The sequence below is a fragment of the Giraffa tippelskirchi genome, chromosome 13, assembly GCF_054371585.1.
Source record: "Giraffa tippelskirchi isolate mGirTip1 chromosome 13, T2T-mGirTip1v1.2.pri, whole genome shotgun sequence".
In the NCBI taxonomy this organism is placed as follows: Eukaryota; Metazoa; Chordata; class Mammalia; order Artiodactyla; family Giraffidae; genus Giraffa; species Giraffa tippelskirchi.
The window spans coordinates 95,816,523-95,836,244 of record NC_137287.1 but is presented as its reverse complement, the minus strand read 5'-3'; the positions used below and the strand labels follow the sequence as shown (position 1 = coordinate 95,836,244).

Sequence of the window (19,722 nt, the reverse complement as noted above, 5' to 3'; positions counted from 1 at the left end):
GACTGAGTGACTAACACTTACATTCTACTTGCCTTGACGTACCCCAATTTGCTTATGCACTCATCTATTGGAGAATATCTTGATTTCTTCAAGTTTTTAACTATTTTAAATAGTGCTGCTGTGCATAAGTCCATCTTGTTTGCATTTGGGCATGGATTTTCAAAGCTGTTTTCTAAATACTGGAAGCACTATTGTTGATCTCCTGCAAGGAGATCAACCCAGTCAATCCTAAAGGAAATCAGTCCTGAATATTCATTGGAAGGGTTGATGCTGAAGCTGAAACTCCACCTAATGCGAAGAACTGACTCATTGGAAAAGACCCTGATGCTGGGAATGATTGAAGGCAGGAGGAGAAGGGGACGACAGAGGATGAGATGGTTGGATGGCATCATCGACCTGATGGATGTGAGTTTGAGCAAGCTCCGGGAGTTGGTGATGGACACGGAAGCCTGTGTGCTGCAGTCCATGGGGTTGCACTGAGTCGGACATGACTGAGTAACTGAACTGAATTGAACTGAACTTTTGTTGAATCCCAAAGTGAGGCTTGTTTAGCTTTGGAGAAAACTGTCCAACTGTGTTACAAAGTGGCTGTGCATATGTCCCACCAGCAGTGAGGGAGAGTTCCTGTTGTTCCTTAGTTGCAGCAGTTGATATTGTCATATATATGGAGTTTAGCAGTCCAAATTGGTGTAGTGTGATATCTCTTAATTTGTAATCCCCTAGTGTTATGACATTTTTATCTAATTTTTATGTGATGTTTACTATCTGTATATGTCTTTTGGTTTTGGTCATGAGTCTGTTCAGATCCTTACCCATTTTTTATGGGGTTGTTTTAGAGGTCTTTGTCTATTTTGAGTCCAAATCCTTTATTAGATATGTGGTTTACAAATCTTTTTCTCCTAGTTTGTGGCTTGTCTTTAGATTTTCAGAATAAGGTCTTTCAGAGTAGAATTCTTTAATTTGATAGAGTCTGTAAGGCAAGTCCAAGGAGCCTGGGCAGAGCTGGGTCAGAGGACCCTGGTCGAGACCGGAAGGGGATGTCTGGATCTCAAGAGGGGGATTTGGGCAGTCGACTTTCCAATGTCCCTTTATGCCACAGCTGGGTCACGGATCTGGAGGGGGCCTAGGCTTTAGGCATGAGCAGGCCTAGTGACCTTCTTTGCTGCATTTGAAGCAAGGCCCAGGTGGCTTCCTGTCTTTGTTGGTTGATGGAAGCTTGGAGCCATGTAGAGCAGTGGCTAAAAGGTGGTGTTTGGCCTGATCTCATTTGGCCTTCTCTAGCTTTGCCTGTTCTGCCCTGTTGTTGAAAATCTTAAAGGCTAAATTTAAAAGGTCTCGTTGAAGGGTCTGAGGGCCGCCTTCTGCCTTTTTTAGTTAGATATCTGGGGACGACTGGGAGATAAAATGGGTGTTAAGGACAATGGTGCCCTCTGCTGAAGTGGGGTCTAATCTTGTATATTTTTGTAGGGCTTCCATTAACCTGGCTAGAATTTGTGCCAGATTTTCGTCTAGTCCTTGAGTTACTAGCTGGAGCTTATCAAAGATGATGGCTTTATGTCCTGCCTTTTGAAGGTCCACAATGAAGCAAGCAACCATGTGATTACAGGCTGCCTGCCCAGGTCTCCCTGCCTGTTAATCCCAGTTGGGATCATCTCTGGGGACATGTGTATCTCATCAGCATGTGCCTGAGAGGCTTACCATACTCTTTCCTTCTCTTCTGGGAGAAGAGTGGAGGAAAGTATGGCAGGTTAAGTCGTAAGACTGGGTAAGATACCTGAATTCTTTTAGATAATTATCTGGCATCTGAGGAGAAGGAGCCAAGATGCTTTTTTGATTTGAGATAGGTCGATGAGGGAGAATGGGGCATGAACCCCAACAATGCCTTCTGCTCCAGCTGCATCCGTAAAGGGAGGAGAAGAGCAGGGAAAGGAGTGGGGTCCTGCTGTGAAGTTTCCTGCTTTAAAGTTGTTCGGGACCTGGTATGGGGAGGGGATCTAGGGAGGTCAGGGTAGAAACTTGGGACCCTTGGGGTAGAGGGTGGAGCTGAGGTCTCAGAGCTTGCCTCCAGCACAGGCGGGGGTGGGGGTGGGGTGGGGGAGTGGGAGCTGCAGCAGCTGTGGCCTGTGCTTGAGAAGGAGGGAGGGAGGAGGGAGCAAAAGGTGGAAGTTGTAGAACTGGATCTACAGAGGCTGCGGTGGGATTGGGAGCAATAGAGGGTGCGCTGTGGTCGGAAGGGTCGAAGGAAGAAGAAAAGTCTGAACAGGGATTGGGAGACATTGTATTAAGAGGATGTGGCCCAGAGTGGGCTAAGAGTATCTGAGAAGTAGAACAGGATTCACAGAGGGAGGGTCGAGAGCAAAGAGCAAAGAAAGCCTGGACATAAGGGATCTCTGACCACATGCCTCTGCGGTAGCAGAAGTTATCGAGATCCCCTAGAGTATTTTAATCGAGAGTTCCGTTTTCTGGCCATTGGGACCTATTATCAAGTCTGTATTGTGGCCAGACAGTGTTAGAATAGTAAATAAGTCTTTTTGGTCTTAACTCCCCTTGGAAGCCCAAGGCTTTTAGGTTTCGGTGAAGGCATCCTGGAGTAGATTTTGAGGGCTGGGATTGAGAATTTCCTATTGCAGCTGAATAGGAAGTGTAGACCAGGGTGAGAGACAGCGAGGAGAAAGGTCTGAGAGAAAAGCCATCCCTGTTCTCAGGACCTTCTCAGAGAGTAATAATAATCTGCTTTGAAACGGGTGTCCCCTATTTCAAAGTCAGACGGGGCACAAGGCCAAGGGCCAAAGGGCCGTGGGGATCCTCCCGCCTAGCGCTAGGACTTGGAAACAGGCGAGACAGAGAGGATCCGAGAGAATGGGATCTCACTCACCCTTGTAACCGATGGATGAAATGTGGGCCGGTGTGTGGATGTCAGTCCAGCAAGGCAAGTGGAGAGTCCTGTCCCGGAGCTTGTCTCAGTTTCTCGGCAAGGTCCAAGGGAGGGGACCACTGGAGGTGAGCTCGTGAGAAGGGACCACCCAGGTGCAGTGGATCTTTCCTCCTGGCACCAGGATGTAAGACGAGTGTGGAGAAAAAGAGCGAGCCGGGCAGTCAGGGAAGAAAAGGAAATTTATTAGAGGGAAATGAGAGGGTGACTGGCCCTTGATTAGAACCCTTTCTGATGGGGTCTTTCTTATACCCTGCCAGTGAAAAATTCTCTGAAGGGATGGTTAATTTTTAGCCTGTAGTTAAGTCCTGTGGTCCAGTCACGCAGCCGGAGGTCTGGAATCCGGTGGTCTCCTAGCCTCGAGAAGGTAGGCGCCAGCGGGAAACAGAATGTCGTTTGGGCGATTTGGTCAGTCTCATGAGTGACTGTGATTTTATTCTTTGTTTGCGAGGTCAACATAATGAGCCATTTTAACCATACGCCCCCATGTAGGCCCTGTCAAAGTCCACAGTATTTTTTTCTTCTGCATACTGGCTTTCTGTGTGTTAAAACTCAGAACTCATGATGTGCAGAGCAAAGCCAAGGTCATGTAGATTTTTTTCTATGTTTCTGTGTAGTTTTGCATTTTCAATTCAGTTCAGTCGCTCAGTCGTGTCCGACTCTTTGCAACCCCATGAACCGCAGCATGCCAGGCCTCCCTGTCCATCACCAACTCCCGGAGTCCACCCAAACCCATGTCCATCGAGTTGATGATGCCATCCAACCATCTCATCCTCTATCGTCCCCTTCTCTTCCTGCTCTCAATCTTTTTCAGCATCAGGATCTTTTCCAATGAGTCAGTTCTTCGCATCAGGTGACCAAAGTATTGGAGTTTCAGCTTCAACATCAGTCCTTCCAATGAACACCCAGGACTGATCGATCTCCTTTAGGATGGACTGGTTGGATCTCCTTGCAGTCGAAAGGAACTCTCAAGAGTCTTCTCCAACACCACAGTTCAAAAGCATCAATTCTTCGGCGCTCAGCTTTCTTCACCGTCCAACTCTCACATCCATACATGACCATTGGAAAAACCATAGCCTTGACTAGACGGACCTTTGTTGGCAAAGTAATGTCTCTGCTTCTTAATACGCTAAGTTGGTCATAACTTTCCTTCCAAGGAGTAAGTGTCTTTTAATTTCATGGCTGCAATCACCATCTGCAGTGATTTGGGAGCCCCAAAAAATAAAGTCAGCCACTGTTTCCACTGTTTGTCCATCTATCTGCCATGAAGTGATGGGATTGGATGCCATGATCGTAGTTTTCTGAATGTTGAGCTTTAAGCCAACTTTTTCACTCTCCTCTTTCACTTTCATCAAGAGGCTCTTTAGTTCTTCTTCACTTTCTGTCATAAGGGTGGTGTCATCTGCCTATCTGAGGTTATTGATATTTCTCCCGGCAATCTTGATTCCAGCTTGTGCTTCCTCCAGCCCACCGTTTCTCATGATGTACTCTGCATATAAGTTAAATAAGCAGGGTGACAATATACAGCCTTGATGTACTCCTTTTCCTATTTGGAACCAGTCTGTTGTTCCACGTCCAGTTCTAACTGTTGCTTCCTGACCCGCATACAGGTTTCTCAAGAGGCAGGTCAGGTGGTCTGGTATTCCCACCTCTTGGAGAATTTTCCACAGTTTATTGTGATCCACACAGTCAAAGACTTTGGCATGGTCAATAAAGCAGAGGTAGATGTTTTTCTGAAACTCTCTTGCTTTTTCAATGATCCATCGGATGTTGGCAATTTGATCTCTGGTTCCTCTGCCTTTTTTAAAACCAGCTTGAACATCTGGAAGTTCACGGTTCACAGTTTTGCATTTTAAATGTCTGTTAATAAATTTGAGTGAATTTGGAATAAGTTTTACGGTTTGTATTCACAATCATTTCATTTCATATGGTTTCCAGTTAATTGTTCTGTAACTTTTGGAGAAATCATGAGATACTCGTCTCTATTTCAGTTTGAATTTTTACCATTTATTGTCTGCTGTAGAACCACCCTCGGGGCAGGGCCTGCTCTGACCTGTGAGAGAGGCCGTGTCTGCACTTTCCCATTGGCTGTCAGGGAACGCAGAGCTCACCACCCTGAGTCAGTTTGGGAAAGCACGCTGTGCCCACAGATGTAGCTCTGCACTCAGCTGACGGGATCCCTGTCTCAGGACCTGCTGGGGCTTCGGCTTGTGGAACGCTGGGATCTGAGTCCTTGCTGACAGCCTGGGCTTCAAGACAACCTGGGGGTGAGTCCACACTGATGGGAGCCTGGTCTCCTCAGGACCCACTGGAGATTCAGCCTTAGGACCTTGTGGCGTCCAGTTCACATGGACAGGAGCTTGGTCTCCTCAGGACCTGCCAGGAGGTAGTGGAAGGAAAAAGTGAGGAAAAATGGGGAGGAAAGTTCTGGTGTGTGACTGACTGCTGAGGGTGTCTGCCTTCAGAGGACCCAGGAGAGGAAGGGCTTGAGGTGGAAAACTGGCTTTTTGTGTGTGGTGTAGACAGAGCATAGTGTTCTTTGGTGTGTGGCACGGTTTATTGAGCAGACTGCCCTTTCCCCAGTGTGTGTTCTTTGCTGCTTTCCTGTGAGTTAACTGACCACATGCCCATAGGGTTATTTTTAGTCTCTCTGTTCTGTTCCTGTGCTCTGTGTACCCGTTTTTGGGCCAAGTCCACACTTTTTTGGAGAATTGGCTACATCACATAGGGTGAAGTCTGAGAGGGAGATGCCTTCCTTTTCTCTTTTCTCAGAACAGCCAAAGCTGTTCAGAGGCCTTGGTGTTTCCACACAAATGTTCAGAATGTTCTGTTTCTGTGGAAAATGCCATTGAAATTTGACCAGGTTTGTTTTGCATTTGAATATTGCTTTGGGTAGAATGGACATTGTAACCATATTCTTTGTGTCCCTGAGCACAGGATAGCTTTCCATTTATTTGTGTCTGTTCAATGTGCTTTCACATCCTTAGTTAAATTTATACCTAGGTATTATTTGGGATTGCTTTCTTAATTTCTCTTTCTTTGTTGCTTTGCACGTGCTGTCTCTAATTGCGGTGAGCCGGATTGGGGTGGGCGCTACTCTTTAGTTGAGGAGCATGGGTTCTAGGGCACAGGCTTTAGTAGTTGTGGCTCACGGGCTTAATTGGCCCATGGTATGTGGAATCTTCCCGGATAAGGGATAGAACCCATGTCCCTGGATTGGCAGGTGGATTCTCAACCACTGAACCACCAGGGAAGTGCTTAATTTTTCTTTCTAATGGCACATTATTGGTGTATAGAAAATTGATTTTTGTACCTGGCAGCGTTACTGAATTCATTTATTCTAACAGTTTTTTGGCGGCTTGATGTGGAAAACTAGAATACAGATATCCCACTATTTCTACTACATTGACGTCTTCCACAGCACCCAAGACATAGTGGCCCCTATTATAATCTTCCCAGCATGCCTCTTGATAACACGTGAACTCCTGTTAAGAGCAATTAGCATCACCTCTTTGGGTGAACTGAATCTGGTTAAGGCTTGGCCTCTGTAATGAAGTTTGATGCCTTCTCTGCTTTTTTAAACACGGTTTTGACGTGGTTCTTTTGAAAAGTAGTTTACCTTCCAGTCATTTCAAGTGTATAAAAAAATGTAAGTAGCAGTACAAAGTACTCCCATTTGCCACGTCACATATAATACTCTAGTGTGTTTTACCCCATACTAGGGTACCCTACCAGGGAAGCAGCACAGAAACCCCCAAAGAGGAAATTTCATGATTCCACCTTATAATCCTGTCCACAGGCCCCTTCAACCTTCACCCTTGCCCCAGCTGTACAGAAGTCTTTTCCCATGCTGATTCAGTTTTCTTTTTCTGCAGCTACTGGTGACACTTTCCCTCCTTTTCAAAACCTTTGTGGATTTAAAGCACAAAGGTTGATTAGGACCTGGGTGGCCTTTTGTGTATGACTTATTTGACTTAACGTCTTCAATATTCATCCATGTTGTAACATGTATCATAACTGCTTCATTCATCTTTTCATTGCAATTAGAAATAACATAACATTGAGCATTAAAACCATTTAAATACACAGTCTGTAGCATTAATTCCCCTCACTTTGTTGTACACATATTCTCACCACCCATTTCCACAACTTATTCATTTGCCCATGAGAAACTATTCAATTTCTGTACATTTTCCCCAACATTTTGTTATTTTTAGTTTTCTTGGTTGTAGGTCCTCTGGTATTGGAGGATATGGTATTATGGTGTTAATTTGCATTTACATCATGGCTAATGATATTTAACATCTTTCTACGTGTTTGTTGACCATTTGTATGTCTTATCTGGAGAAGACATACAAAAAGGACTATTAAGTCCTTTTTCCATTTAAAAACTTGTGTTGTTTGCAGGGGCTTGCAGCACATCCAGGCCCAAGGCCCAAGTCAGGTCTGCCAGGCGGTCCTCTTGGCCGTACTGGTCGCAGTGAGTCCAGCTTGGTGTGGTCTCTGTGCAGAGGAAGTTCAGGCACCGTGGCATTGCCAGTGGCTTTACAGGGCACCACTTCCTCCCTGGTGTTTTCAGGAGAGGGGACTCCAGGCTGCAGGTGCCCTGGCACTGGAGAGCAGGAACCCTGCGGCTCCACGTGGACGTGGTCTTAGTGTGGCAGGATTTGCTCAGCATTGCCTCCTGAGAAATCTTTATGCAGGTCAAGAAGCACCAGTTAGAACTGGACATGGAACAACAGACTGGTTCCAGATTGGGCAAGGAGTACGTCAAGGCTGTATATTGTCACCCTGCTTATTTAACATATGCAGAGTACATCATGCGAAATGCCAGGCTAGAGGAAGCACAAGCTGGAGTCAAGATTGCTGGGAGAAATACCAATAATCTCAAATATGCAGATGACACCACTCTTATGGCAGAAAGTGAAGAAGAACTAAAGAGCCTCTCGATGAAAGTGAAAGAGGAGAGTGAAAAAGTTGGCTTAAAACTCAACATTCAAAAAAACTAAGATCATGGCATCTGGTCCCATCACTTCATGGCAAATAGATGGGGAAACAGTGACAGATTTTATTTTGGGGGGCTCCAAAATCACTGCAGATGGTGACTGCAGCCATGAAATTAAAAGACACTTGCTCCTTGGAAGAAAAGTTATGACCAACCTAGACAGCATATTAAGAAGCAGAGGCGTTACTTTGCCAACAAAGGTCTGTTTAGTCAAGGCTATGGTTTTTCCAGTAGTCATGTATGGATGTGAGAGGTGGACTACAGCTGAGTGCGGAAGAATTGATACTTTTGAACTGTGGTGTTGGAGAAGACTTTTGAGAGTCCCTTGGACTGCAAGGAGATCCAAGCAGTCCATCCTAAAGGAAATCAGTCCTGAATATTCATTGGAAGGACTGATATTGAAGCTGAAACTCCAATACTTTGGCCACCTGATGTGAAGAGCTGACTCATTTGAAAAGACCCTGATGCTGGGAAAGATTGAAGGCAGGAGGAGAAGGGGACAGCAGAGGATGAGGTGGTTGGATGGCATCACCGACTCAATGGATGTGAGTTTGAGTAAACTCCGGGAATTAGTGATGGACAGGGAGGCCTGGTGTGCTGCAGTTCATGGGGTCACAAAGAGTCGGACATGACTGAGCAACTGAACTGAACTGACTGAATTTAAAATGTACAGAAAACTCATAATAATGGTAAAAAGTACATTTGCCACATCACCTAAAATACTGTGTTTTATCCAAAATGGACGCATTCTTCTGTGCAAGCAGCACATAACCCCTGAACTCAGAAAGTCACATGGTTTCCACATTATAATGTAATCCATAGGCCTACTTGTACTTTCAGCAATTGCCCGAGTGTATGAATGTATCATTTTTCCCATCCTCCTCTAATTTTTGTTTGGAGTGTTACTGAGATTTTCAGTCATTTGGACAACCTTGTGGATTTAAAACCGTCAAGGTGAATATGTGATCTGGGTGGCCTTTTCTGTATGGATTTTTTTCACTAAAGATATTTGTAATGTTTATTCATGCTATAACATGTATCCATACTACATTCTTTTTTTCCCATTGTAATTAAAAATAGATAACCTGCCATTTACCATTTAAATCATTGTAAGCGTACAGTGTTGTAGTATGAACTACCTTCATTTGTGCAGACCAGTTTAGTAACGTGTACCTTGTGTGTGCTTTGGAGAAATGCAGGAAATTGAGTCTGTGCTTGAAATGCCCCAGGATATCACCTTAGATACCATCTTCATCTAAAAACAAAACAGGGACTTCCCTGGTGGTCCAGTGGCTGAGACTCTGCCCTCCCAAAGAAGGGGGCCCAGGTTCTGTGTGTGGTCAGGAAACTAGATCTCACATGCCACCACCAAGAGTCCACGTGCCGCAGCTGAATATCTGTCTTGCTTCTAGGAAGGTCAACCCGGTGCAGCCACATAAACAAAAAAATAAACGTTAAAAAAATAAAACCAAGAAAGGAAGGGTGTGGTTGTTGTGCAGATTTATACCTTAGCCTCTCCTATCAGTAGTTTCTCAAGACTGTCTTCCTTCTATCTGGTATAGAGACTTCCTTTGAAGTGGAGACTTCTTTTGTAAATGTGACTCACTGAAAAGCCATCTTGACTTGGGCTTCAAAGATCATCATGTGTCCTCTTAAAAAGGCTTAGCTCCAAATAATTCTCATGCTGAAAAGGTGTATTTTGGGGTAGCATTTGCTCCCCCTCACTTTGGATGTATCCATTTGCGTACATAGTCATCTATGGAAGACATCCTGATATTTGAAAGCTTGTAGCTGTTACAGGTGGAGCCGCTGTGTGTGATTGCAGGATGGTTTTTGTTTGGACACTTTTTCAAAGCCGTTTTCTAAATACTAGACATGCAATGTTCAATCCTCAGGTGAACCTTGTTTAGCTTTGGAAAAAAACAGCTAAGTTGCTCCGTGGCATGTGGGATCTTCCCGGATAAGGGATTGAACTTGAGTCTCTTGGATTGTCAGGTGGATTCTTTACCACTGAGCCACCAAGGAAGCCCCTGGGGTCTTTTTTGTTTTTGTTTTTTGAGTTTACTGGTTTTAATAGGTATGCAGTGGTACTTCACTGTAGTTTTAATTTGTAATTTCCTAATGAAATATGATTTTTAGTATTTTTGGTATGTTTATTTACTATCTGTATGTTTTCTTTGGCCTGGTGTTCACATTTATACATCTTTAATGAGGTTGTTTGTTACAGATTTTTTGGTATTGAGTACAAGCGTTTATCAGATATGTATTTTGTAAATGTATTTCTCTGTGGCTTGTGTTTCGGTTTTCTGAATAAGGTCTTTTATGAGTTTAAAGTTTTAATTTTTTAAAGGTCATGTTATAAATTTTATAGCCTTTTTTGGATAGACTTTAGTTTTTTTGTTAAAATTCATAAGCAAAACAGGTACTATAGATACAGCTTCACATTTTGTCTGCTGAGAAGTTTGAGTGAATTTGGTATAAATTGTAAAATTTCTTTCTACTTTCACTTGATTGCATATGGTTTCCAGTTATTTATGTAACAGGTTTTGGAGATATCATGGGAAGTCAGTTTCCCCAAGTGAAACTATGTCCATGAAACATCAGCTCTATTCAACCCCTGTTATGTCTTTGAATTTGACTTGCTTTGAGTTGATTCCACTATCTCATACTAGTGTAATCACAGAATGTTTGTCTTTTTTTGGTCTGGTTTGTTTCACTTAACATAATGACTATAATCATCCACATTATAGCATTGTCAGAATTACCTACTTTTAAAGGCTGAATCATATTCCACTGTGTGTACACCACAGTTTGTTTATGGAATTGTCTGTCCATGGACACTTGGATTCCTTCTGTTTGTTGGCCAGTGTGAATAACGCTGTTGTGAATATGAGTGTAGAAATATGTTTATTTTTTTCAGCATGTTTTCTCAAATCTTTTGGGTACATAACCTGAATTGGAATTGACATATTGTATGCTAATTCCATTTGTTAGCTTTTGAGGAATTTCTTTAATGTCTTGCATAGTGACTGCACCATTTCACTGTATTTTTTGTATGGTAGAATATTGTTGAAGCTTTTGCATGTACCCTATTTTGCATATGCATATTTTGCATATTTTGCATCCACTGATGGATAGTTGAATGGGTTCTACCTTTGGGCTGTTGTGAATAATGTTGCTATGAATGTTTGTGTACCCGTTGTTGTTTGAACATCTGTTTTCAGTTCATTGATGTATATATCTGAGAATGGAGTTGGTGAAGTAAACAGTAAGTATATTTTTATATTTCTGAGGAAATGCCAACCTATTGTACATATAGTCTGTACTATTTTCCATATCCACAGGCAAAGTGTAAGGTTTCCAGTTTTCTACATTGCTGTTAATATTTTGATCTTGATTATAATCATTTAGTGAAGGTGAACAAATATTGCATTGTGATTTTACTCTGTATTTCCATCATTAAAGAAAGGAAATATACCTAAGACAATTTTTAACTCAAACCTCAGCATCCTGCTTAGTAGCCATAGCTGTTGCATTACCAAAAACTACTAACAGTTACCCTATATATTAAAAAAATATTAATCCCCAAAATCACTCATCAAAATTCATTAGGATAACACAACCAATTCTACCATGTTAATAAATCCAAGCTCACTACAAATTTATGAAGATTTTGTTTTGAAGAAAAATCTTATAAAACTAACAACAGAATACAATGAATGTGATCAGTATTCTTACATGGAATGGAAACATGGCAATGCAAATGGAGGCTCCATGTTCTTTATTTATTCATGTAGCAAGAAGCCTGCAGTGAGGACTTGACACCTTTTTAGAATTATGAACATTAGAATCAGCTTACTGTTTCTTTAATAGCCATAGCATTTATACGTTAATCTGTTACAATGAGGCTAAATGTCCTTTTGAGGAGAAACAGTTATGCCAAACTTTGTTTTAGCCATTCCTCCCACTGGCACTAAGTCAAAAGAATCAGGAGGATTCTCATCTGCATCTGATTCTTTGCCATCCGTTTTATCCTCCCATTTTTTTATTGAAGTTTTAGCAGCCGATTACCTACTAATCTGTCATGAAACAGGGTCTATTAATCCATCAGGGATCCCATCCAGCTATAGCAAAATCTCATTTCATCCAAACTACAAAGTTAAGCATCCCTTGGTTGCTTTGTTCTTATTAATAGTCTAGTTCCAGGTCGGGAAAGAAGTACATCAAGGCTGTATATTGTTACCCTGCTTATTTAACTTATATGCAGAGTACATCATCCTAAATGCCAGGCTGGATGAAGCACAAGCTGGAATCAAGATTGCCGAGAGAAATAACAATAACCTCAGATATGCAGATGACACTACCCTTATGGCAGAAAGCGAAGAAGAACTAAAGAGCCTCATGATGAAAATGAAAGAGGAGTGTGATAAGGTGGCTTAAAACTCAAGATTCAGCAAACTAAGATCGTGGTGTCCGGTCCCATCACTTTATGGCAAATAGAAGGGGAAACAGTGGAAACAGTGATATACTTTATTTTTGGGGCTCCAAAATCACTGCAGATGGTGACTGCAGCCATGAAATTAAAAGACACTTGCTCCTTGGAAGAAAAGCTATGACCACCCTAGACAGCATATTAAAAAGCAGAGACATTACTTTGCCAACAAAGGTCCATCTAGTCAAAGCTATGGTTTTTCCAGTAGTCATGTATGGATGTGAGAGAGTTAGACTATAAAGAAAGCTGAGCACCGAAGAATTGATGCTTTTGAACTGTGGTGTTGGAGAAGACTCTTGAGAGTCCCTTGGACTGCAAGGAGATCCAACCAGTCCATCCTAAAGGAGATCAGTCCTGGGTGTTCATTGGAAGGACTGATGCTGAAGCTGAAACTCCAATACTTTGGCCACCTGATGTGAAGAACTGACTGATTTGAAAAGACCCTAATGCTGAAAAAGATTGAAGGCAGGAGGAGAAGGGGATGTCAGAGGATGAGATGGTTGGATGGCATCACTGACTCAATGGACATGAGTTTGAGTTAACTCCAGGAGTTGGTGATGGACAGGGAGGCCTGTCGTGTTGTAGTCCATGGGGTCACAGAGTCGGACACGACTGATTGAACTGAACTGAACTGAACTAAATAGTGATGTTGACATCTTGTGATTATTTTAAAGGGTGTGAGTTATACGTACTTTTGAAATTGGCTTCATTAATGCTTGCCTTGTTTTGAATTCTTTTCCAATGACCACCCCTAAGGCATTCCTCCATGCCTTAGGAGGGCAGGTGTTTTTACTTTGTGAAATGAAAATATCTCCTGCCATATTAATAAACAAGAAATGTCACAGCCATCAGCAATTTCTGGCCTCCAGATGTCAGTGAGGGCTCCCACATAAATCAAAGCAAGTCCTCTATGACCCACCTCCTAGAGTAATGGAAATAAAAACAAAAGTAAAAAAGTGGGACCTGATTAAACCTAAAAGCTTTTGCACAGCAAAGGAAACTATAAGCAAGGTGAAAAGACAACCCTTAGAATGGGAGAAAATAATAGCAAATGAAACAACTGACAGAGGATTAATTTCCAAAATGTACAAGTAGCTCATACAACTCAATACCAGAAAAACAACCCAATCAAAAAGTGGGAAAAAGACCTAAGCAGACATTTCTCCAACAAGACTTACAGATGGCTAACAAACAAGTGAAAAGGTGCTTAACATTGCTCATTATTAGAGAAATGCAAATCAAAACTACAGTGAGATATCATCTCACACCAGTCAGAATGGCCATCATCAAAAGGTCTATAAACAATAAACGCTGGAGAGGGTGTGGAGAAAAGGGAACACTCTTGCACTGTTGGTGGGAATGTAAATTGATACAGCCACTATGGAACATGGTATGGAGATTCCTTAAAAAACTAGGAATAAAACCACCATATGACCCCAAAATCCCACTCCTAGGCATATACCCTGAGGAAGCCAAAATTGAAAAAGATACATGTATCCCATTGTTCACTGCAGCACTATTTACAATAGCTAGAACATGAAAGCAACCTAGATGTACATCAACAGATGAATGGAAAAAGAAGTTGTGGTACATATACACAATGGAATATACTCTGCCATAAAAAGGAATGCATTTGAGTCAGTTCTAATGAAGTGGATGAACCTAGAACCTGTTATACAGAGTGAAGTAAATCAGAAAGAGAAAGATAATATCATATTCTAACCCACATATATGGAATATAGAAAAATGGTACTGAAGAATTTATTTACAGGGCAGTAATGGAGAAACAGACATAGAGAATAGACTTATGGACATGGGGAAAGGGGAGGAGAGGGTGAGATGTATGCAAAGAGTAACATGGAAACTTACATTACCATATGTAAAATAGATAGCCAAGGGGAATTTGCTATATGGCTCAAGAAACTCAAACAAGGGCTCTGTATCAACCTAGAGGGGTGGGATGGCGAGGGAGATGGGAGGGAGTTTCAAGAGGGAGGGGATATATGTATACCTACGGCTGATTCATGTTGAGGTTTGACAGAAAACAAAATTCTGTAAAGCAATTATCCTTCAATTAAAAAATAAATAAATTAAAAAAAAATGAGGGCTCCCAAAACTGAGATCCAGCGGATACTGCCACCCCCCCACTGAGATTGCTGAGGAGCTGGGAATGAAAGCAAGGTGAACAAAGAAACAGGATTGGCCCCAGATGGCTGAGGTGCATAAGAAAGGAATGAATGCAGTGAGCCTAGCGGTTTGCATCTTCCCATACATAGAATGCCAAATTCCTTAGCTTGATATCTGATCTTTGCTGTTCAGACTGCCTGCTCCCTCTGTTGCAAACTTGTATATAGCCTGATTCCCCCTCCTGCCTCCTTGGAGCAGTTTTCTCAGAGCTACTGAGATGCTGTCTCCCAGGCTTGGAGTTGTAAACATTCCCACCAAGTAAAATAACTTTCTACTTTAAGGTGTGACTATATTTTTCAGTTGACAGCTCAGTTCAGTTCAGTTCAGTCGCTCAGTCGTGTCCAACTCTTTGCGACCCCATGAATTGCAGCACGCCAGGCCTCTCTGTCCATCACCAACTCCCGTAGTCTACCCAAACCCATGTCCATCGAGTCGGTGATGCCATCCAACCATCTCATCCTCTGTCGTCCCTTCTCCTCCCGCCCCCAATCCTTCCCAGCATTAGGGTCTTTTCCAATGAGTCAACCCTTCGCATGAGGTGGCCAAAGTATTGGAGTTTCAGCTTCAATATCAGACCTTCCAATGAACACCCAGGATTGATCTCTTTTAGGATGGATTGATTGGATCTCCTTGCAGTCCAAGGGACTCTCAAAAGTCTTCTCCAACACCACAGTTCAAAAGCATCAATTCTTCGGCCCTCAGCTTTCTTCACCGTCCCAACTCGCACATCCATACATGACCACTGGAAAACTGACCTTGAATCCTCTTGAATGTGCCCAGCCGAGCAGCTCTCCATGGTGTTGTTACAGAAAATGGCCACAAGGCGGCAGCACTTCTTTATGCCGCACTTTTTTTTTTTTTTAGTTAAAATGGTGAAGTCATTTTTATTTCAGTACTTGACAAAATACCCCATAAAATTCAAAACTTCTACCATTATACAAAAATAGGTCTCTACAAGTGATATTATTTGTCTTCATCACCAGTAGCAAATATATTAGGCAGAAACATGTAACTTCAGTAGCCTTATAAGAAAAGTGCAGGACACCTCAAGCTACACATTCAACTGTATCATAACTGTAATTTCTTTGTTATTTTCTATTGGAATATAATTGATTTCTAATGTTGTGCTTGTTTCAGATGTACAGGAACTTGATTCAGTTATATTAATACATAGACGTTTATCTATTCTCTTTTAGTTTCATTTTCAGTTATAGATGACCACAGTGTGTTCAATACACTTCCCTATGCTATTCGGTAAGTACTTTTTGATCAGCTATTTGATATATATTAATGTGTATATGTTCATTCCAATCCCTTAAATTATCCCACGTGTATCTGGAGGGCAACAGGCACTCCAGGTTCATTGTGGGAGCACACTGTCTGCCACATGCTCCCAGCTCCCTCAGCCCCAGGACACTCCAGCCTTGGGACCCAAGCTAATCAGGCTCCAGGGATGTGACACCAGCCCAGGTCACTATGTCCTCAGGGAAATAGAGTCAGCATTTCTTTTTTGCTTTTGCTGTTTTTATCGCATCACTTGAACTGGAGTATATAGGTGAATTACAGTCTTGTGGGTGGTTTTTTTCCTTCTATAACAACTAGTTTCACTTCTATTGATATATATATTTTTCCATATAGGTTATTATAGAGTGTGGAGTAAGTGTCCTTGTGTTATACAGTGGGTCCTGGTCATTTATTTTGTAACTAATAGTGTGCATATATTAGTCTGAAGCAACTCATTTCTCCATGCCCCGCATCTTTATATCTTGGTGATTAGAAGTTTCTTTTCTAAGTCTGGGAGGCTCTCTCTCCAGGCAAGAAGTTCCATGGTATCCATCTTTAGATTACACCTAGAGGTGATATCATATGATACTGATACTTGTCTATTTCTGTGTCCCTTACTTCACACGGAATGATCATCTCTACTTTCTTTCCTGTGGCCAGCCTTGGCATTATTTCCCACTTTCCTTATGGTTGAGAAATACTGTGTTGTGTACATGTACCACATAGTCTGTGTCAATTTAACTGTGCTTCTACAATTCGCTTGATTCCCAGTCTTAGCTGTTATACTTTACAGGGTCAAACTCATAGGGTTCGCTTGATTCCCAGTCTTAGCTGTTATACTTTACAGGGTCAAAATCATAGGGTTACCCATCTTTTTTTTAATAGTTTGGCTGTATTCTCAACCCCACCCCAGTTCAAACATGAGACACAAGCCAGCTCAGGCTCCAAGGATGGAATAGCAGCCCAAATCAAGGAGGTTGCAGGGAATAAATTAGGCATTGATTTTTTTCTTTTTGTTTTCTTTAATCTCATGCTGAAGCTATGTCAGAGTACAGTCAATTTGCAGTTTTGTGCTTGCTGTTAGCGTACAACTGCCTGATTCAGTTATGACATATATATACAGTGTATCTGTTCCTTTTTGAATTCTTTTGCCATAGCGATTATTGCAGAAGCTCAGGCAAAGTTCCACTTGCTGAACATCAGGTCCTTCTTGAGCATCTATGACAGCTACAGTTTTCTGTGTATATATGGAAGGAAGGAAAGAGATAATCCTTTTGGTTTATCTGTTACAGCTACAGATTTCTGTGTATATGTAAATCCCTACCTCTGAATTCATCCCTGCCCCTTTTTTTTTTTTTTTACGGGAACCCTCTGTGTTTGAATTCTGAGAGTCTCCTTTTGGGTTGTAACTTAGTTCCTTTGTGTCTCTTTTTAAATTTTTCCTACCAGACATCAAAGGCTGTTGTCTTCCTTTCAGAAACTAGTCTGGCTGATTTCACTTAGTGTATCATCCTTCAAGTTTCCATCTTCCTAGCGAACAGTGGCATAATTTCATAATTTCAGTGGTGCTTTTTCATGGCTGAGTAATAGTCCATTGTCTATATGTAACACATCTTCTTTAACCTTTAATCTGTCAGTGGACATTTTGCAGGTTCTGTTTTGGCTGTTGCAAGTAGAGCTGCAGTGAATGTTGGGCTGCACGTGATTTTATTGAATGATGACTTTCTCAGGATATTGGCCCAGGTGTGGGGACGTCTGATCCTAGTAAAGGAGGAAACAGACAGAACAGGCTCCATCTTGGAAGCAGGACTCCATCTTGGGCTGGACTGTGGACTTTTGAGCTATATGCCCAGTATCTATGGAAACAACATACCAACGGGAAAACCAGACCTCCCTCATGGAAGAGCTCCAGGGCTCATACCTAGACTATCTGTTGCCTAAAAGAATACCCTAATTGTCTGTGTAACTGAATAGAATCATGAATTCTATTATGCTTATTGGGGTATGACCACAGGCCTATGGATAATTGTCCACTGTTATGGCTTAAGGCATACAAATCACCTGTTAACTTTGATTGTATCTTTCTTTTCCTTTGTTCAGACTATTTTCAGAGAATTTCGGGAGGTGGGTTTGAGCACGTACACTTAGGGTATATAAGGTTTTCACAAAAACTGGTCGGGGTCCTTGGCTAAGAGGAGACCCTGCCTTGGGCTCACTGGTGTAATAAGCTGCACTCCACTATCTGCATTGTCCTTCTGAGTGAGTTTGTTTCCCGGAATGCGTGGCTACAACACTAGGATTGGCTCTCTTAAGAGATTTTTTTTTTCTTGACATTCGGAGGCTGTGCTTTCTAGTGGCTGTTGTCAATGTCTGTTTCCACTGAACATGTAGTGGGTTACCTCACATGCCAGCTCTCTCCTGCATTTGTTTGTAGACTTGTGAGAATAGCAGTCTGACTGGTGGGATTTGATTTCACCATTGTTGTTTTGATTGGCATTCCTGCAGCAATTAGGGATGCTATGCATCTATTCCAGTGACGGAGGTTTGCTTTTTTTTTTCTTGTTTCCTTTAGATTAAATGGTGTGAGGAATATCTGTTGGCTTCTTGAAACCCTGTTGTGTTTGGAATTTATCTCTGCAACCCCCAACCCTGGGAGTTTTCCTGAGGGCAGCTGTCATTAACAGAAACCCCAGGCCTTGTGTATTAGAGGTGCTGGTCAGCCTCTTTGATCCAGTTGTAGTTACAGGAAATGTTTACAGATGACTGCCTTTTTAAAGCACATCTCTGGTTCCCGGGAAAGTCAGCATCCTGGGCTGTGGATTAGAGTGAACTGTACCTGAGCAAACACCTAAGGGCTTGTGTTCACTATTTTTCCCCTGTAAAGCATCACACACACACACACACACACACACACACACACACACACACACACACACACACACACCCTGGACTAACTCCTGCTGGGTCCACAGAAACTTGCTGAGTGTGCTCAGGTGCCTAGGAGGCTGCACTCCAGATAGGAGGCTTGAGCTGGGATGCCCAGCAGCAGGGCATGTGCAGGGTTCATAATATTTGCTCCCAAGTCCCTGGAGGCCTGGATCCTGCTGGGGAGTCTGGTCCGAGCCAGAACATGGCAGACAGTAGATGTTTAAAAAAGGTTCAGTGAAGGGCACCCTGTCAGGTTGTGTCAGACTCACCCTAGTCCAGCAGTGGGACCTAAGCCTGACAGGGAAGTCGGGAGGAATAAAGTAGGCACTGCTTCTTTTTCCTTCTCTTGAATAGCATGCTGATGTTATGTTGTAGTATAGTTGCAGTGTTCTGATTGTTTTCGTATATAGCCGCCTGATTCAGGTATAACATGCCTGATTCAGGTATAACGTATCTATGAGCTATGTCTACTCTTTTTTGGATTTTTTGCTACAGAAGGTCAGAGTGGTGAGCATCAAGTCCTGGTGGATTATGTATCTCAGATACAGTTTTCTTTGTATACAAAGAGGGAAGGTAGGAGATAATTTTTGTCGATTCTCTCCTAGAGATATAGATTTTCGTGTATAGGTTAGAGGTACAGATTCCCATGTATATTGGGAAAGGAAGGAAGGATGGGAGATAACAAGAGGATAATCCTTGGGGATTATACATACAGGAATATTATCTACAGCCCTGAGGAACATAGGTCCGTGACTTTGTTTAATTGCTAAGTTATTGTTTTGTCTTCTTTGACAGTTTTTTTTTTCTTTCTGCATGTTCTCACTTCTCTTGTTAAATGTACTCTTTGGAACTCAGAGAAGCCTGGGAGTCTAAAGGTTTTCTATAGACAGGAAG

At 42.3% G+C, this 19,722-nt stretch overlaps 1 protein-coding gene across 14 annotated transcripts in view; it reads left to right on the top strand.

The window, feature by feature from the left end:
• Positions 1-19,722, top strand: part of PCMTD2 (protein-L-isoaspartate (D-aspartate) O-methyltransferase domain containing 2) — a 56,571-nt gene that overhangs the window by 21,478 nt on the left and 15,371 nt on the right. For 13 of the 14 annotated variants that reach the window (XM_081557327.1, XM_081557331.1, XM_081557330.1 and 10 more), the window contains exon 6: positions 15,813-15,870. In XM_081557327.1, the coding sequence (XP_081413453.1) occupies positions 15,813-15,870 (58 nt within the window). Of the gene's footprint in view, positions 1-15,812; positions 15,871-17,551; positions 17,975-19,722 lie in introns of those variants that run through there. The other variant, XM_081557334.1, reaches the window with a different exon arrangement.